Source organism: Pangasianodon hypophthalmus, chromosome 14, assembly GCF_027358585.1.
Source record: "Pangasianodon hypophthalmus isolate fPanHyp1 chromosome 14, fPanHyp1.pri, whole genome shotgun sequence".
In the NCBI taxonomy this organism is placed as follows: Eukaryota; Metazoa; Chordata; class Actinopteri; order Siluriformes; family Pangasiidae; genus Pangasianodon; species Pangasianodon hypophthalmus.
The window spans coordinates 24,196,958-24,217,634 of NC_069723.1; the positions used below are offsets into that span (position 1 = coordinate 24,196,958).

At 38.0% G+C, this 20,677-nt stretch overlaps 1 protein-coding gene across 1 annotated transcript in view; it reads left to right on the plus strand.

The window, feature by feature from the left end:
- myo7bb (myosin VIIBb) overlaps positions 1-20,677 on the plus strand; it is a 39,998-nt gene that overhangs the window by 18,414 nt on the left and 907 nt on the right. Inside the window, exons 16-46 of the mRNA XM_026934988.3 lie at positions 116-274; positions 397-489; positions 999-1,093; positions 3,058-3,142; positions 3,227-3,445; positions 4,723-4,929; positions 5,452-5,706; positions 5,794-5,946; positions 6,045-6,119; positions 6,372-6,499; positions 6,601-6,727; positions 7,478-7,597; positions 7,687-7,860; positions 8,049-8,276; positions 9,428-9,595; positions 10,240-10,357; positions 10,450-10,576; positions 10,972-11,135; positions 11,255-11,436; positions 13,424-13,539; positions 13,702-13,850; positions 14,470-14,623; positions 14,921-15,076; positions 15,502-15,607; positions 15,701-15,814; positions 16,901-16,988; positions 17,603-17,709; positions 18,614-18,799; positions 19,206-19,322; positions 19,561-19,644; positions 20,323-20,442. Coding sequence (XP_026790789.3) covers positions 116-274; positions 397-489; positions 999-1,093; positions 3,058-3,142; positions 3,227-3,445; positions 4,723-4,929; positions 5,452-5,706; positions 5,794-5,946; positions 6,045-6,119; positions 6,372-6,499; positions 6,601-6,727; positions 7,478-7,597; positions 7,687-7,860; positions 8,049-8,276; positions 9,428-9,595; positions 10,240-10,357; positions 10,450-10,576; positions 10,972-11,135; positions 11,255-11,436; positions 13,424-13,539; positions 13,702-13,850; positions 14,470-14,623; positions 14,921-15,076; positions 15,502-15,607; positions 15,701-15,814; positions 16,901-16,988; positions 17,603-17,709; positions 18,614-18,799; positions 19,206-19,322; positions 19,561-19,644; positions 20,323-20,442 — 4,374 coding nt within the window. The remainder of the gene's footprint in view (positions 1-115; positions 275-396; positions 490-998; positions 1,094-3,057; positions 3,143-3,226; positions 3,446-4,722; positions 4,930-5,451; positions 5,707-5,793; positions 5,947-6,044; positions 6,120-6,371; positions 6,500-6,600; positions 6,728-7,477; positions 7,598-7,686; positions 7,861-8,048; positions 8,277-9,427; positions 9,596-10,239; positions 10,358-10,449; positions 10,577-10,971; positions 11,136-11,254; positions 11,437-13,423; positions 13,540-13,701; positions 13,851-14,469; positions 14,624-14,920; positions 15,077-15,501; positions 15,608-15,700; positions 15,815-16,900; positions 16,989-17,602; positions 17,710-18,613; positions 18,800-19,205; positions 19,323-19,560; positions 19,645-20,322; positions 20,443-20,677) is intronic.

Sequence of the window (20,677 nt, forward strand, 5' to 3'; positions counted from 1 at the left end):
ACACCTGTCTATTTCAGTTTAAGGTTGGAACGTTATGTAATGTGGGAAGACTCCAGGGGGCAAATACTTCTACACAGCACCGTAAGTCTGTAAATCTGCTGTGTGTTTGATCCAGGTGTTCGATCGGGATCTGTGCATGCAGCAGCTGCGTTATTCTGGCATCCTGGAGACCATCAAAGTCCGCAAACTGGGATATCCAATCCAGCACAAGTTCAAAGAGTTCCTGGGACGCTATCGAGTTTTACTGAAGACCACCGACTGCGACCCCAGCAAGGTGCGAAGTTAGAACCGCTGTGTGGTGCAGGAAGCAGGGTGTATTTCACTCTACCTGTGTTGTGACGTGAATGCTGATCTGGTGTCTGTGTGTGTGTGTGTGTGTGTGTGTGTTTTTAACAGGAACCTGCATCTGAATGCTGTAAAGCCATCTGCACAGCTGTCATTAAATCCCAAGATGACTGGAGGATCGGCAAGACCAAGATCTTTCTCAAGGTGCGTGCAGCATTTTTGACTTATTAATCAATTAATTAATTTTTTATTAATATCATTATTGTTGTTATTGATATTAAAAGTTTATTGATTGGAAAAAAGTTATCATAATTTTCAGCATTTTTGTAAGAAGGTACACTTTTTTTTACTCATTGTAAACTTTATGTCTGCTGTAATGTGCCAGTGGATTTGATAAAGGTGCTATATGGATGTAATTTTATTTATTTCATTATGTGTTTGTTTGTTTGTTGGTTAATGTAACATTATTGTGTAATATTATAATAAAAATTTACCAAGAAAGGTGCTATATAAATTAGATGCAATTAAATGAATTATTAATTAAATTAAACATTTTTTAATTTCCAGTGCTATTTAGAATTAATTTTTTTAACCAGTTTAATATTTAAATTAAGGTACACGATATATATGCTATATCTCTTGTGTGTTGAGTTGTGTTGAGTTGTGTTGAGTTGTGTTGAGTGGTCATTCGTTTGATCTTTGTCTCTCCTCAGGATCATCACGACTCGTTTCTGGAGCTGGAGAGAGAGCAGGAACTCAACAGGAAAGCACTCATCATCCAGAGAGTGATGCTCGGCCACAAAGACAGGTAACTCAACTCTAACTCAACTCTAACTCAACTCTAACTCTAACTCAACTCTAACTCTAATTCATATCTAACTCTAACTCAACTCTAACTCTAACTCAACTCTAACTCTAATTCATATCTAACTCTAACTCAACTCTAACTCTAATTCATATCTAACTCTAACTCAACTCTAACTCTAATTCATATCTAACTCTAACTCAACACTAACTCTAACTCATATCTAACTCTAATTCAAATCTAACTCTAACTCAACACTAACTCTAATTCAAATCTATCTCTAACTCAACTCTAACTCTAATTCATATCTAACTCTAACTCAACACTAACTCTAATTCAAATCTATCTCTAACTCAACTCTAACTCTAATTCATATCTAACTCTAACTCAACATTAACTCTAACTCAACTCTTACTCTAATTCATATCTAACTCTAACTCAACACTAACTCTAACTCATATCTAACTCTAACTCAACTCTTACTCTAATTCATATCTAACTCTAACTCAACACTAACTCTAATTCATATCTAACTCAACACTAACTCTAACTCATATCTAACTCTAATTCAAATCTAACTCTAACTCATATCTAACTCTAATTCAAATCTAACTCTAACTCAACTCTAACTCTAATTCATATCTAACTCTAACTCAACTCTAACTCTAATTCATATCTAACTCTAATTCAAATCTAACTCTAACTCAACACTAACTCTAATTCAAATCTATCTCTAACTCAACTCTAACTCTAATTCATATCTAACTCTAACTCAACTCTAACTCTAATTCAAATCTAACTCTAACTCAACACTAACTCTAATTCAAATCTAACTCTAACTCAACTCTAACTCTAATTCAAATCTAACTCTAACTCAACACTAACTCTAACTCAACTCTAACTCTAATTCATATCTAACTCTAACTCAACTCTAACTCTAATTCAAATCTAACTCTAACTCAACACTAACTCTAACTCAACTCTAACTCTAACTCAACTCTAACTCTAATTCAAATCTAACTCTAACTCAACACTAACTCTAACTCAACACTAACTCTAACTCAACTCTAACTCTAATTCAAATCTAACTCTAACTCAACACTAACTCTAACTCAACTCTAAGTCTAATTCAGCTCTAACTCTGACTCAACTCTAAATCAACTCTAACTCTGACTCAACTCTAAATCAACTCTAACTCTAATTCTAAATCAACTCTGATTCTAACCCCAACTCAACTCTAACTCTACTCTAATTCTAACACCAAATTGACTCCCCCCAATTCAACACTAACTCAAGCTCTACCTCTACCCCTAAATCAACTCTAACTCCAACTCTAACCCCATCTCAACTCTAAAATCAACTAAATTCTAACTCTAACCCCAAATTAACTCTAAATCAACTCAACTCACTTTTTACTCTAACCCCAACTCAACACTAATTCTAACCCCAACTCAACTCTAACTCTAACAACAGCTCTAATTCTAACCCAGACTCTCTCTACACAACCTTAACTCTAATCCTCAGTCTAACACTTCTAATGTCCATGCTTCCATTTCTCCAAATCAGTTTTAGAAAAAACTTGACGTGCAATGTGTGGGGCAAAGCCAGGGATAAAGACTTACATTTCATTCAGTGGTCACTGAGATCACACTCTTATGAAGAGTTTTGTTCTTGGACAGTAGTGGTACAAAATATCAAGTCCTAATAATTTATATAAGCGAAAGATAACCTAGCAATCAAAGGCTAACTTAGTGTTTAATTCTACTTAAGCAGGCTGGCGCCCCAAAAAAAGAGCTGTTAATCAACTGTGGACATTAGAATATTAGGCCACGCCTCATGGGACAGTTCTCTGATGGGTCTGTTCAGTGAGATTGCTGGTATTTGAGCAGCATTTGATCACATTTTTGTTTTCGCCTACACTTTGCTGGGTGTTTAATAGAACACTGCGGTTTTGTGTTGCTCTGTAGGAAGAATTTTATTAGGAAAAGAAGTGCGTCTGTGACTGTGCAGAAAAATTGGCGAGCTTACAGAGACCGGAAAGAGTTTATTAAAGTAAGTACCATGTTATTCATCATTAATGTTCCATTTGTATGTAGTAGATTGTCTTTAGCAGTGGCTTCCTCTCTCCTCTGACAGCTGCGTCAGGGTTTGCTGCGTCTTCAGGCAGTGGCACACGCCAGGCAGGACTTCCTGCAGTACTATCGCAAACGAGCCGCTGCTGTCACACTGCAGAACCACACACGCTGCTACCTCTCCAGGAAAGACCTGAAACGCAAGCGAGATGCTGCCATACTGCTGCAGGCCCAAACCAGAGGCCTGCTCGCCAGGAAACAACTCAAACGCCTTAAAGATGATGTGAGGCGCGCACACACACACACACACACACACTCACACACACAGAGCATTCATTATAATTACACAACAACAAATGCATATTGGGTATGGTTCTGTCAAATAAACATAATGCACTTAATAAGTAGTTTCATATTGTACGTTAATGTTGTCAGCAGTGGCACCCGCAATAGACACATATTTGTTCAGTTGTGTTCAGTGAAGGGGTGCCAATACTATTGGTATGTAATACTGGGCTGTCTGAACAGTTCAGTCAAAAAAGAAATCTACATTGCTACTGTAGCTAACAAGGACGCAAACTGCATGTCTACATCATCGCATGTTTTCATCAAGTGTTTTGAGGACAACTCGAACTAAAGATTCCTGCCAGGTTTACAAAAGGTTCGCTGATTTTCTTCGTTCTTATGTACGTGTCAATCAGCTGTAAATTACCAATCATATTCATAGCACAGCTGATTCTCATTTAGTGATGCCTCCAAAACTCATAAAAGGCAAAGCTTACGGCAAATAAGTTGTGAAAGAGCGCCTCCTAAGCGCGGTGTGCACTAAATCTTCCAGTAATGCAGCTCAGCCATTGCAGAGCACAGCTAGCATGGACACACACTAACTCCTCCTCATTTCATAAGGTACCATTACTTTTGTCCATATTCAATGTCTAGGCTTATTTGTCTTAATTTATGTACTTGTTTTGGAATCAAACTCTTTCACGTCATTAATATCAAACGACAGAGTTTCACAAAATGTTCATTAAATTGGTGTATGTAATTGAAATAAATTATTTAAAATTGACAGTGTATATAAAATAAGATTTGAAGCCGAACATCAGGTTCGTATTAGTATATGTAAATTTACACACGCTTAGTAGTGAATCGTAGGATAGGAATTTTTTCCCAACTAAGCGGATTTTAATCAATACCACATTTTTCTCCTGTGAATGAATTATAAATAAATTTCTCATAAAATGATCTAATAAATCTGTACGGAAAATAAAAACACAAATCAAAGATGTCCTCTATTATCATCCGATTCAGTACTTCAAGTACAGTTCCAACTTCAAACTTCATGCCATGCCTCCTACTACGTGCGTAAAAGCCTCGGATACAAAAACACTGTTCTTATATTAATGGTGCTGTAGAACAGTACATTTCTTACACATTTCTCCGAAAATATCACCATATTCACACAGATAATAGTATTTCCTGTTACTTGATATTTTGGCTGATTCTCAATTTAATTTAACTGTCTTTTCTCTATCTTGGTTCCTCTTGGTGTTGTTCCAGGCGTTCTTGTCAGCCCAGGAGCGTCAGGAACAGGAACTCGCGGCTGTGGAGCTCCAGCGCACGCTCAGCAAGACCAATCGCCGAACAAGTGAGACTCAAGATAAAAGAGAGGAGGACAAGAGTGATGAGGAAATGGTGGAAAACATGTTTGGATTCCTTCCAGATGCCACAGAAGGACAGGAGGAGCCGAGGCAAGACAGCACACAGGTAATGTCACTGCAACGCCGTGGAACCAGGAACAAGGAAACACTTGCAAAAATAATAAAGTAATAAATAATAAACGCTTACTTCAGAACTTGATGGCCAGTGGTTCACAGTTCAAGCGCATAGCTCTTATGTCATCTTTCAGCTTGTGGTGTGCTTAAAAAAGCCCATGTTGTTTAAGCTGCATTTCATTTTTTCATGATCACTTTCCAACCTTTTTTATCCAATCAAATTCAACAGGTTGTTTCTGCTACTTAAAGAACTGATATATCACATATGATAATTGGAATTGAATTGATGTGACGGTTCTGGTGTAAATCTGCCTTTAGTACACGTTACATACATTCACAGCATAATAAATCAGTGCATTAGTAGAAAAAGATGTTTAATGAATACAGTGTTTTACAGGGAAGATTATAAAACAGATATAATCCAAAATCTAACAAGATGATGAAAGATGGTTTAAATATTGCCATAAATACAAACATTTGTGTGAATGTATTCCTTATTGTTTTACTTTTACAGGAAGAGCAAACTGTGGAACTGAAGAAGGATAAAGTGGTAGAGAAACCCATGCAGATTATAGTAACTTCAGCTACAAATGACAACAAACCTGAAGAAAAGGAAGAAAAGGAAGAAGAGGAGGAGGATGATGATGATGATGAGTTCTCGTTCGCAAAGTTCTCCGCCATGCATTTCCAGCGCTCTGCTACTCACACACACATCCAGCAGAGACTGAAGCACCCGCTGCTTTACCACGAGGACGAAGGAGACACGCTGGTGAGTGTCGCTTTATTATTCTTATCATTCCATCATTACTCTTCTCCTTTACTCCTCTGATCTCTCCTCCTCTCCTCCTCTCTGCAGGCCTGTCTAACTGTTTGGTGGATCATCTTGAGGTTCATGGGTGATATTCCCGAGCAGAGGCAGGCTCGTTTGACTCTATCCCCCGACGTCATCCAGCAGCACCTGGGCCAGCGCCAGGGCCGGCGTCTCAGTAGCCTCGTTGGTTTGGATCAGGTGAAAATCCACCAGCTACTTTTTCATACATTAATAGCTTAATGATGATTGTCTTACATGTTAACAAGATTTAATAACTTGAACCTTGTTGTCTACAGAAATTCCTGCGTAAAAAGCAAAAACAGAACAAACTCAGCAACAATAAGAGGAAACACTCTGCCATTCAAGAGGAGGTCAGGCATTCATACACACGATATGCATAATATTTTATAGTACCGAAGCGTTACATGAGATAGGTATGTATATGTATGTATATGTATGTATATGTATGTATATGATATATGATATGTATGTATATGTATGTATATGATATATGATATGTATGTATATGTATGTATATGTACGTATATGATGAACCCCAGTAAAATGAGTTATCACGTTGTAAAAAATGTTGATCGAATGTTGATTAATTTCCTGTTTTGCAGGTGGAAGAGACGGCCGAAGATGATGAAGATATTCTGATCGGAGAAGGACCCAGTATGGATCGTCCCATGACCACCTTGGAGAAATTGCATGTCATCGTAGGATACGCCTTACGCAGACCGAACATTCGGTACACTATATTTATCTCTCTTTTTTTCAGATAGGTTGTTTTTTTCTTGTAAGACAAATTTGCAGGTGAAAACTGTTCACCTTTTCTGGTGTGTGTTTCAGAGATGAGATCTACTGTCAGATCTGTAAGCAGCTGACGAAGAATAAGAACCAGAAGAGCTGTAAGCAAGGCTGGATGCTGCTCTCCATCTGTCTCGGCATTTTCCCTCCAACTGAGCTCCTGACTCAAGTAAGAACACACTGAACAATCACACACACTACGCTCTATTTTATTCTATCATTCCTTTTCTATTCTCTCTGTTCAGTTTGCTGTTGTGCTTCATTCCAATACTATTGGCCAAATGAACAACTGTTGTTGTGTTCCAATGGGCTCTATAGTTTATAATAAAGTCTATAGTTTATATTGAACTCTATAGTTTATAATAAAGTCTATAGTTTATAATGGAATCTATAGTTTATAATAAAGTCTATAGTTTATCATGAAATCTATAGTTTATATTGAACTCTATAGTTTATAATAAATTCTATAGTTTATAATGGAATCTATAGTTGATATTGAACTCTATAGTTTATAATAAACTCTGTAGTTGATATTGACCTCTATAGTTTATAATAAACTCTATAGTTGATATTGAACTCTATAGTTTATAATAAACTCTGTAGTTGATATTGAACTCTATAGTTTATAATAAACTCTATAGTTGATATTGAACTCTATAGTTTATAATAAACTCTGTAGTTGATATTGACCTCTATAATTTATAATAAACTCTATAGTTTATATTGCACTCTATAGTTTATAATGGAATCTGTAGTTGATATTGAACTCTATAGTTTATAATAAATTCTATAGTTTATAATGGAATCTATAGTTGATATTGAACTCTATAGTTTATAATAAACTCTATTGTTTAGAGTTTAGAGGTGCTATTCACCTTTCACTCATTTCTAATCAGATCCATTCTCTTCTGTAAAACAGTACCTGGAGCATTTTATTCATCATGGACCTGCTGAGTTCTCCTCTTCCTGTGCCAGACGCCTCCAGAGAACATTGACTAACGGAGAGAGAAAGGAAGTGCCATGCTGGATCGAGCTGCACGTATGTTTTTTTTCTAACATTACGGCACACAAATGCAGTGTATTATTAGAAATAAGAGTGTAATCCAGCCGTGCTGTGGTGCAATTCAGGCCATGGAGACGAAGAAGCCCATGAACGTGGAAGTGAGCCTGATGAACAGCCGTGTCCTCACTCTGCCCATAGACTCATCCAGCACTGCACCAGAGCTCTGCAGTGCCATCGCACAGAAAATCAATCTGAAGGACACATTCGGATTCTCACTCTACATGTCCTACCACGACAAGGTTCTGGCCTAATATGGCTTTAGTTGTTCATGTGTGCTTTTTCTTTTTGTTATTTGTGAACAGTTAAATGTGTTTAGCTTTCAGACTTTGCTAGTTTCACTAAATATTCATTCAGCTGTAGTTGCCAGTGAGACAGAAATGGCTCCGTCCTGTAGCTCTGATCCAAGCGTGTGTTCTTGTCTGTGCAGAACTGGTCTCTAGGTGGCAGCAGGCCGCACGTGCTGGATGCCATCTCTCTGTGCGAGCAGGAGGAGAGGAGACAGGGAGGAGAGGAGAAGGGAGCTCTGTGGCGTCTCTCTTTCAAGAAAGAGCTCTTCACTCCGTGGCATGACTGCACCGCTGACCCCATCAGCACAGAGCTCATTTACACGCAGGTTGTTCACGGCCTCAAGTCTGGAGAGTATCAGTGTGATAAGGTCAGGCTTCACCTTTATCAGGTTCACTAATAAAAATAAAAATATGGCTGTGATTCTCCAGAAAAGGGAGATCTTAGCACATAAAGTTTGGATTTAATCCTTTCAAACCTACATTATAAGCTTTTGGTATTCGCATGCCTTTCTGTCTTGCATGATCATGTCATTTTTGAACTGTTACATCTTTATTAAAATTAAGGAATAAAATTCTCCATGTTGTATGGATATAGGAAAATAATCAATGAGTATACCGCTATTCATACCCCAAACTTTTTCCTATAACATTTTATCCATTCATAGTTACATTTAATGTTGTTGAACGTCCAAAAATAAGTTTTGTTATAGCAGCTACAAACAGTCATTCCCTCACCAGCCTCTTTTTTTCCTTTCTCTTATTAAGTTAATGACACAAAAAAAAAAACCACAAGAAACCGCAAAGCGTAAACTCCTCTGTCCTGAGGATACTGGAAAACTTTAACTTTTAGTTACAGCTTTACCTCTGACTGGTACAAAGCGCTGACACTGGAGACTCCTTCCATAAATGTTAAATAAACATCTCCTCACAGAAAACTTTATCACTTTAACATATCAACGATTTTTTAATCCATTTATATGGAGTGGCAGTGAGAGGCATGCAAGTCCCTGTGAATGAACAGCTACTATGGAAACGATAACTTTTTAGAACGAACGCATTAATATAAACCTGTGATTAGCAGCTACACTACTGTCAGAGTTATAGAAAAATAATCAACACCTTCTCACTAATCACAATCCAGAATTCAGCAGCGTTGTGAAATAAATTGTTATAAAACTACTTGATATGTACGTTTTCTACGAATGTAGACTAGTTTGATGACGCAAGGAAACAGTACACATGGACAACAGTACAGCATGATTAAAAACAGCGCTTATGTTCATCAGATCCAAAGAGAGTGTGGGAGATATTGTGTAATAGCGTGACTACTAATTAACCAGCTGCCTTACCTGGGTTTTTATTTACTCCATTATTAAATTAAACATGCTTGTAAAGTAATATATCAGGCTTTGAGTGGAGGTTGCGTGAGGAAGCAGCATTTAATTTAAACCTTGTTTGTGCTGAGTTATGACTCTTTATTAATAGGCCAAGATTATGATTGTTATTGTGTGTTTTCCAGGAGGATGACTATGTGCAGCTTGCAGCGAAGCACTATTACATCAAGTACGGCAGAGAGAGCAGCAGGGAGAAGACCAAAAGCATCGTGTGGGAGTGTCTGAGCCTCACTCTGATCGAGAACAAATCAGAGGTCAAGCTGGTGCAGCTGGTCAGCTCCGCCCACGAACAGGTATTTTTTCATGTTTTAGCACTTTTTCAAAATGGACAATATATTGACCAAAAAAATACAAATTACTTTATTGTAGTTCTCTTTCTACACATTGGAATAGCAATTTGCCTTGCAATATATGAAAATTAATTGGTGATAAAATGAGGTGTTTTTAATTATATATATATAAAAGAAATGCAGCTTGTTTTGTTACTGAGAAACCGTAAAGTGTAAACTCCTCTGTCCTGAAGATGTCGGAAAACTTAAAGTGACTGTTACAAAGTGCTGACGCTGGAGACTCCTTCTGTAAATGTTAAATAAACATCTCCTTATTTAGACTTGGATTATCTGGAGCGTCCGCTGTACACGTCCCTTTGAATGACCTGTTGCTATAGAAACGATAACGTATTAGAACAAGGGCGTTAATATAAACCTGTGATTTGCAGCTGCACTACTGTCAGAGCTGCTGTTATAGAAAACGAATCAGCACCTTCCGACCAGTCGTGATGCAGAATTTAACAGCAGTGCATATGTGATATCAGTGTCGCAAAGCAATCTACAGTGCAGCTATAATGAAAACTTTTAATATGGTGGAGAGATTTAATATGAGATATGAGATCTGCTGTGTGAGCTGTGATCTCTCTGTACCGTGTCTCCTCATTCAGGGCTCGTATGTAAACTTCGGGGCGAGTCCTGATAGCGTGAAAGCAGAAGTGGTCCGGTACGCCCGTCTCCACTGGCCAATCTACTTCTCTAAATTTTATGAGGCCTCTGTGATTTCAGGTAAACGATCTCTGCTTTGAATTTGCACCTGTGGAATAACTCGACAGTCTTCAACATGGAGGTACTGATCGATTTTCTTTTTCCTGCTCCAGGTCCCAACTTACCTGAAGAAAAGTTAGTGGTGGCTGTTAACTGGTACGGTGTCTCATTTCAGGAAGGAAAAGAGAGAACATACCTGAAGCTCTCTTATCCTGAGGTGACGGGGGTCCAAATAATCAGGTCTGTGTTTTTACTTTGTACCAAAACTGCTTCTTGCGTTTGGAAATATGCCAGTATGATGCTAGTTAATATTCTTCCCATTGAAATACACTGATAGGAATTTCTCTTAGTTTGAATTCCAACCAATCAGCAGCTCTGGTGTAAACACACATATACACACACACACACGCGCGCGAAGTGCGGGTGCACACTGTAGGGCCACCTTCACAATGATCTTTATTACTTCCTTCTGTTTACGTTTCTGTTTTTCTTTCTGTTTTTTGCTCTCCCATGTCATCTTTTTTTTCTCTTTCTCTTTCTCTCTACATTTTCCCCTTTTTCTTCTTTCACAGGACAGCATAACGCCTATATAGTAACACCTCTGTTGACCTGTGTCTTTCTCTTTCTCCCCGCAGTGAGGGTCGGCTGGGGGAGGTGGTGTGTCTCTCCACGCTCAGAGGCGAGTATAAGCTGAATGTAGTTTATGCTCACAGCATGGTGGAGCTGCTGTCTACGTTCCTCAACGGGCTGAAGGAGCGCTCCGTCTATGCCGTGGCTGTACAGGACAGCAGCAGACTAGGTGCAGTGCAAACACACACACACACACACACTCTGTGTCTAAACATGTTCAACTAAATCTTATAGTCCTCCAAATAAATAAAGGTCAAGTTTCATTAATCTAAACACTTTCTTCTGTAGATGACCCGACGTTCCTGAACTGTAAAAAGGGAGATCTCATCAACATCATCAAAGACGGAGAGTACGCTCCTGAGGGAGGCTGGATTAACGGGAGGAATGAAAGAACCGAACAAAGTGGAGCCGTTTCTAAAGACACCATCATGATCCTGCCGACCCTGAGTAGACCTTCTGATGATATACTGGTACCTATTTTACTCCTTTTCTTGAATTAATTAACATTACCTGAACCCTGCGTCATCAAATCGACATGTCATACACATGTCAGAAACACAGTTTGTCATGACAGTTCATATCCAGTGATGGAACAGTGAGGCCATGTGAGCCTTATGTCACATGCTAAATTGGTTTTCAGTGTGTACTTTAGTTAGCCTAGGTGTTATGACAAATGTTATGATGCGTCTTTAATGGCAACTCTCATATCACGTAATATCACACATTAAAAAAATCACTATTGTTGCTCTATTTAGCATACATATTATGACAGTTATCATAAGTGCTTTATGATGCTGCCATAGTGTGGCAATAGCCTGTTATAAAATAATTTATATTGACTTATTTATCAGTAGAATTAGTCCAGGACATTAGGCTGTTATGTCATGAAATATATAACCTGTCATAAACAAGTAAAAATAGAATTCTTAATAACCTTTGTGTAGTGGTAAAAAACATGTTCCAAATTTCCAATTTTGTCGCTTGTTTCTTGGCCACTGTGGGAGGTGTTGATGCAATAACTCGACGTGTGCAAAGTAGCATGAATAGATCCAGAAAGGCTCGTTGAGGTTCCAAACAATAACTGAAGTTTATTAACCAAAATGAACTTGAATTGCAACATAACACAAACAAACAACTTAAAGGCTAATTGCAGGCTTGTTGCACCATGTCATCCTAGCTCCATGCGCACGGTCGAAAGACTGTATGCTCTCGCACCAGCGCCCCCTCCCTGTCAGGGGTGGCATATCCTTTTAAACATTTTTCCCTTCACACCTATAGAGGGCACACACTCAGAGAAATAAACAACATTAACAATATAGCAGCAAACTAATATTTAAATGAACATATAGAAAAATTAAATAAGATAAGCATGGCTCCTACACTTTGTAATCAATAAAATTAGTACTTGACATTAGGCTGTTATGTCATGAAATATGCCAACTGTCACAGCAAATTGTAATAATGGTAGCATTAGAGAAAAACTGCCATGACATCAGTCGTAACATGTTTATGACATGATTATGTCAGTCTTATGACAATAAGTTATGACTCGACATAACCTGGGACAACAACCTGTCATAAGCATATCATAATAGAATTTCTAATAAGCTTTTTACCCAATAAAATTACTACATTACTTTAGGTTGCTGTGTCATTAAATGTCACTTGTCATAGCAATTTGTAATAATGGTACCATTAGCTGCAGATAACATGGGTTATGACATGTTCTTGCCATGATTATGTCTTATAGCGATATATTTTACAGCAACACACGATATGATTGTCAGTCTTATGACATACAACCAGTCATACGACATACGACTGCTGTCATAGCAGTGGTCAAAACCTGTCATAAACATGTCATAATTATAACATTCCCCGTGGCAAACTGTGATAATGCTAACATTAGAAACAACTGTCATGACAGAAAATGACATGACTGTCAGTCCTATGAGAATATGATATGGCATGATTATGATTGTCTTATGACATTTCTTATGATGAGTGTCATTATAAGGGCTTTATGAAGCTGCCATATCAGTGGGAATAACCTGTCATAAACATGTCATAACAGAAACTGTCATGCCAATTTGTGATTGTGCTAACCTTAGAAAAAAACCTGTTAAGACAGCAAACAACATTTCCTATGACATGGTTATGCTACTGATTGTCAGTGCTATGACAAAATATTTTAATGACATTACATGATTTAATATAACCTGTGGCAATAACCTGTCATAAACATGTCATCATAAAATGTATAATAACCTTTTTTACCCAGTAACATTAGTACCTGACATAGATGGTTTGGTCATGAAATGATATGTCAGCTGTGATGGCAACTGTCATGGCATGTTTATGACATGGTTAAGTCAGTCTTATGACACAGGGTTTTAATGTTACCTCAGACTTTGTGGTAATAGAAATTATGCTTTTGTGTTACATTGCCATCTTTAGGCTCTGTTGAACCCAAATCAGAGGAAATTGGTGCTGACGGCTCCACCGAAGGAGGAAATGAGCACAGAGAGAGTGGCTCATATTTCACTCAAAGAGTTCTCCTATGAGTATTTCAGGTATAGAATCTAGCTCAGCTGTATTTAATAGTGTTAGATGAGACAATCTGATCCGCAGTGAGATTAATAATCTGCTGTATGAAAGACATGTAGAACAGCTGCTGATTCAACACGATACGATTTTGACTCATTTCATTGGTATGTTGGTGTGTTGATTCACAGAGAGCCGGGAAAGGAAGCAGGACGTCAAGGTAAATCCGGGGTGCGAGAGAAACTGTGGGCCCGATCGAAAGAACCGCTCAAACAGCCGCTACTGAAGAGCCTGCAGAAGAACTCTGAGCTCAGCCAGCTGGCCTGCATCTCCTTCACCGATATCCTTCCTGATCGCTGAAACATTCACATACTCACCAAACACACACCAGCACACTTCCGTACTCCAGAGGAAATAGTGAAAGGATTCCCAAGTTCCCAAGCTGTATGTCAGACAGCTATTTGAGAGCAGTATGTCCATTATTGGACTTCAAACGTTATTTACTGAACAGAACTATCAGAATATGAGCGTTTGTAGTTTGTGGAGGTGTGGACATCTTTTCCTTTTCCTTTTGAGAGTAAAGGACATTGGAAAGATAAGGACATGGGAGTATAGTACCTACCATCAGCCCTGGAAGCTTAGTTCCCTCAGGTCATAGGGCGTTAGGAATATGCTTTAATAGAAATCTTTACAGAGAGTGAACATAAGGCCTTGGGAATATAGGACCATGGAAACAGGGAAATCTGGGACTATAAAGCTCTCTGGAGAGAGCCAAATTAGGATATTAGGAATATAGAGTTTTCTTAGAAAATTTAATTAAGGAAAAATTGGGACCAAAAACAAAAAGATGGATCCCCATTCATCTCTAGCCATATTAACATTACTGTCCAGTTACCACAACTTACCACAACATTGGTTACTGTGGTGCATTGTAAGTGTTTTCCTTAACGTTCCTGTACCTATTCTCAAGTATATGGGTGACTATCCCATCAAAAGTGCAAGGAACCCCTTGGAGCTGACAGACCAGATCTATGGCCCTGCGCTGCAGCACCCTGAGCTCAGAGACGAAGTTTACTGCCAGATCATGAAGCAGCTCACCAACAACAACAACGGGTCAGTTGAAAAATAAATATATACATATATGTTTGGTCTATGCATTCCAAACACGAGAACATAAGCCATTAATTGCCAGAACACAATCGCATATGAATTACCCACAATGCACTGTGAACTGCAAGCTACAAATGTAAATAATTATTTTAAAAAGGTCATATGTGTTTAGCTCTTCTGTACTGCTAATTGAGTATTTATAATATCCTTTCATTTATATTGGAAGCTACTAATTATAAAAAAAATGTTTAAATAAAAACCACACCTGTAATGTATGTGTGTTCCATTTTTGTCTCACAGGGTGAGTATGGAGCGAGGCTGGCAGCTGTTGTGGCTTTGCTGTGGACTTTTCCCTCCCAGTCAGGCTTTGCTAAAACACACCCAGCGCTTCTTAGAGTCCAGACCCAGAGAGCCGCTATCAGCCGCCTGTCTGCAGAGACTACAGGGGATGCTCAGGTAGGCCACCAGTAGCCACAGGAGCCCAAACTGAGCTTAAATATACCATCAGTGACCTGAATAAACATGCTTAAGATTTATTTCTCTTAAATGTTTATGCATTTAAAAAATTCGAATACATCGGAATAACCTAATGTATGTAATCAGCTATATGTCCAAAACTAGACACCTGATTATAGAACATTATTTTGAGTGTAAATATGCATTGCACTCTAAAATCCCACAATGTAGTCTAGAAGATATGAACTACCCACAATGCACTGGGTTGTTTGTAGATATCACATGACTTACTGTATAGTGAACAAGGTGTGCTGTTTGTGACACGCCCACAGTGGACTGAATGTGTATGTATGTATATTAACTGCATTTCAGTAATTAAACTGGTCCAGCTGTGGTCAACATCTCTTTTGTATTTCCTTTTACAGTCTAGAAGCCAGAACAATGGCTCCTCATCAGGTGGAAGTGGACGCCATCCAGCAAAACAGCTCCCAGATCTTCCACAAAGTTCATTTCCCTGATCAAGCAGCAGAGGTACAGAAACAGCAGCTTCTTCCTGCAGTGATATTATTTCACTTCCACCTTCCAATAACTCACTTAATAACTCCCTTTTGTTCACTTCTTTAGATCTACGAAGTCACCACCACTACGAGGATCCGTGATCTGTGTCGCATTATCGCCAGTAATCTCATGCTCTCTTCTGCTGATGGCTACAGTCTGTTCGTGAAAACCTCGAACAAGGTTATATACTTCAGATCGGGACGTTCTGACGCTCTTTACACCTGACCGTTTCATAAGTCTTCACTGGATCAGAGAAGAATTTAAGCAGATGCATTTACACATTTAAAATCCTATTATTGTATCACACATCATATGTAAATCAGATCATAACACTTGAAAACCTACTTCATGTATCGTTTATATTTCCTGCAGCGCCCCCATTCGGCCGATTGAGATAAAACCTGTTAACTTTGCAGATGGTCTGGGTCTTAACTTATCCTCAGTATTTGCTGTTCCTACAACTTATGGTTTGGGCTCCACACAGAATTTGGGATTATTAACAGATTGCTAGCAGCGATTGACGGGGTCCAAGCACTATTTGCAAATAGTAAATCAGTTAATTTATCATTTATGGAAGGAGTCTCCAGTGTCAGCACTTTGTAACAGTCAGAGGTGAAGCTGTAATATTAAGTTTTCTGACCTCTTCAGGACAGAGGAGTTTACGCTTTATTGTTTCTCAGTAACATGATAAAGTGAGGCAGGTGAAGGAATGACTGTTTACAGCTGCTATAACGTAAGTGAGAACAGGAACTAACTTGTATCACAGATGTTCCACAACATTAAATGTAAATATAAACGGATAAAAAGAACCTAAAGTATGACAAGGCGTTAATAAATAAAAATTTTAATCGTTCGCAAATTGTTGTGGTAAAAGAGGAATAAAACACTTGTGGATGTGCTGTTATTGGAAAATAATCAACTTCAGGGTGGTAACAGTGACTCTGCTTCATCACACCACCCCGTTACTCAGGAGTTTACTACAACAGCACCACATGAAGTGTTTTATTCCTTACATGAGCTGCATTGCTACATTTGAGGTGGTAGTATGTTGGCTAGTAAAAATGCTACTTAGCTACTAAATTTGGAAAACCAGCTTTGCTAACTGAATATAATTCAGATCCACCAGCAGCCCTGAAACGATCAGGTGTAAACGATCAGGTGTAAACGATCAGGTGTAAACGATCAGGTGTAAACGAGGGTTTTCATGATACTCCTGATTTCAGAAGAAACTCTGGGAACTGAAAAAGTTCTGTCACTTTATTTCAGGTCGTGAGCATGAACGAGCAGCAGTACTTCTTCGACAACCTGAAGGAGCTCACAGACGCTCCCAAGAAAGGAAAGAAAGCCAAAGAGGGTGAGTTTTACAGAGACAGTGTTAAACTACTTCCTGTTTAAAGACATTTTTATAGTTTATCAGTTTTGTGAAATCATCATGTGTAATTAGGGCTTGGGCAATATGACATTATTATATAAATACTGAGATAAATTGTTACAAAGGATGTGTATCTTTATATCAGATTCTTAAATAACATTTTACAACCTGATTCAAAGCAGCTAGTTAGATGTTAAGGTTTTATATTGTTTTGAAACTTTTAAATTATGAAATGCTCATGTTTTTTTTTCCTGACTTTTCCTTTTTATTTAATTTTTTATATTTATTTTGTTTTATAAATAGATAATATATTTCTGAATGAATGTAGCAACTCGGCTCTTTCTTTTACCTTTGTTCTTCTTCACTCAAAATGTATTGCTTATTTTTTTTTGGAAGTTTGTTAGCAAACCTATAAAACATGATGCATATTGTGTAATAAATATCAGGAAGGTATCGTTATATTTCTGTCACATCTCCCAGCCCTAACGTGTAAAGCAGAACATTAACACTGTTTCTCATGTTTTTAAATCATGTTTAAAAAGGTGGTTCTCAGAATCTGTGCTGTTTTAAACAATCAGGACTTTTTTTATATATAGCAACTCCAACGACTGTTTCTTATCTGGTGCTGTTCATGAGGAAGCTCTGGTTTAACGTGATTCCTGGGAAAGATCTGAAGGCGGACCTCATGTTCCACTTTCCCCAGGTGAGTTTAGCACTTCCTGCATGTGCAAGTTACACAGGAAGCTCAAATCCTGTGAACATTGTATTTGACTTAAAATCCGATTTCTGCACATGCATGTTTGTTCGACAAGTGAAATTAGATGTCGTGTGTTTTTTTATTATGACAATGTTACACAATATTCTTTTCATTTATTTTCTGGGTTCAGTTGCTGAATATGTTGAGAACCGTGGCTTTCATATAATGCTTTTCTAACTTGCCTGCGTTGTTATTATAGCAACCAGCGTGGATCTGTGAAGAAATAGTTCACATCTTTATACTTTGTGATAAAATCATTTTATTGCATGATTTTAGTGCACGATACCTTATAAGCAGAGATACTACTTTTTTCTTTCCAATACTGTTACTGAAACCTTGACTGTCAGCTGATAGCGATACTCATCCGATATTGTTTTACTACAAAGGTACAAAGATTTACAAATAGTTTTTTTTTTTAACTAAAGCACTTAAATGTGGGGGGAAAATACAAAGCGAAAAATCTGACTTATACAAAACCACTGCTTTCACACAAAAATCTAGTTTCTTTATATGTAAACATTTACAGTTCTATAAAAAAATCTTTTCCAAATCTAGTTTTTCCATTTTTTCGTTTGTTACAGGACCGGATCCATTTTTTTTCTTAGATATTTGATTTTTTAACTATTTTTTTTGCTGGTGTCGGCCCGATGCTGATCCTGGGTATCGGATCAGTGCCGTCTCTAATCATGCCTTTTCCAACAGTTTGGTTACTTTTAACTGAAGCCAAATGTCTTTGTGTTTTATTTTTAGTTTATTATATTAGGAAGTATTTTTTAAAATCTCGTGATGGCTGTGTCACCTGGCTGTGCTTGACCTCTGAACATTGTGCTGGTGTGTTGTGTTTGTTCAGGAGTTGCCGAAGTATCTGCATGGTTATCACAGCGTGGAGAAGGAGGACCTGATCTCTCTGGCTGGACTCCTGTTCAGGGTGCGAGTGGACGCAGACCGAACACAGTTCGTCATGATCCCCAAAATGTTGAAGGACCTTGTACCTGCTGATCAGCAGAAGATCATGTCCACTGAGGACTGGAAAAAGGTCCACTACACACACACACACACACACACACACACACACGTCATCAGTGCTGCATAAATTCACTACTATGTGTGACACTCAGTACGCCTCCTCAGCTCAGACTCCAAACATCTTTTATTTGTCTGTATGTCTGTCTGTCCATCTGTTCGTCTGTCTCTCTGTCTGTCTAACAGTCCACTGGTCTGAATATCTATCTGTCTCTCTGTCTGTCCATCCCTCCATTCATCTTTGCATCCAATTATCCATTTAACTTTCCATCCTTCTGTCTGTCTGTATTAATGCCTGTCTGTCTATCTATCTAACTGTCTGGTCTGTTTCTCTGAACTGTTCATGGGATTTGTCTGTCTGTCTCTGTATCCAAATTTAAAACAGCTGTGTGTGTGTGTGTGTGTGATTTATGTTACAGCACATAATCAGTGCATACAATAAGCAGGCAGGAATCACAGTGGACGAGGCTAAAGTACGTTTTCTGAAGATCATCGCTTCCTGGCCCACGTTCGGCTGTGCTTTCTTCGAAGTGAAGGTAAATGAAAAAGAATGCTACAAACTGAGCTTATTCAAAATAATTACGTTTTAATTATGTGGAGTGGGAGACCACGCCTTTATTTCCTCAGACTGACAGACAGAGAGGCCGCGCCTTTATCAGTTGATTTATACACACCCAGTAAATTCTCGTCTTTTGGGGAATAATAAATTAGGGTAATGTGTTGATTTGCTTTGTGTTGCATTAATAAGGATCTTTTTCTTTCTGTCTTTCACAGCAAACATCTGACCGCTACTATCCCAGCCTCATCACCATCTCCATCAGCAAACAAGGAGTCAGTCTCATCAACCCCAAAACCAAGGTAAACAAGTCCGCAGGCTTCCTGCATCCTTAAAAAATAACAGACAGACAGTCAGACGGGCTCAGTGCAGTGATTAAGGCTCTCTTTAAAAAATCTCGGTATGTTCAGGTGAGGGACGCACACAGTCTGCAGATCATTATTTAAATGTGTTTACAGGAAATTACTAATTATAAAAGTAAAATTAAAGGTAGTATATCTACAAACACATTTTTTGTACATTGTGTACATACAAGTATACTGTACCAAAAATTATTCATATTATTACGCCTAGGCATTGTGACAAAAATATCATATCATGTTTCTCAAAGACATTTTTCTACGATCCACGATGTGCATCACAATGTATGTCATTTTTAAGTGCATTCAAAAGAAACGTTTGATGATACTTTGTTTAAAATGTACATAAATCTTTTTTCCATTTTTATTATAAAAAATGTTTATTTATGAATTAAAAACAATTAACACTTAAAAGGAGGAAAACATTTTACAGGTTTAAACATTAGGTTCTGAATTTGTGCAGGATTATGAAACTGAAACTGGATGAAACTGGATTTCTATATTTGATTTCTGAGTTCATGTCAAACTGTAGTGTATTTTGTGAGAAAAAAAAAAAGAAGAAGAAGAAGAAATAAATAAGAGAGAAAGAAAGAAAAAGCCTGTTTTGATGTTGTCCTGTAGGAGGTGCTGATTATGCACCCGTTCAGCAAAATCACCAACTGGTCCAGCGGCAGCACCTACTTCCACCTGACCATCGGCAACCTGGTGAAGGGAAACACACTGCTCTGTGAAACCTCTATGGTGAGACCCACACACACACACACACACACACACACACACACACACACACACCTCTTCATCTTCTCAGTGATGGATGCTGTTGAAAAGCGACTGAACTGCACTTTTCTACAGAGAAGTGAAGTCACTTTGACTCGGCATCTCTTTAGTCATTTCAATTTAAATCTGAATTTGAATGTTATTATTTTTAATTTATGTCAAACTACAATATTAAATTTCAGTTCCAAATCCAATTTCA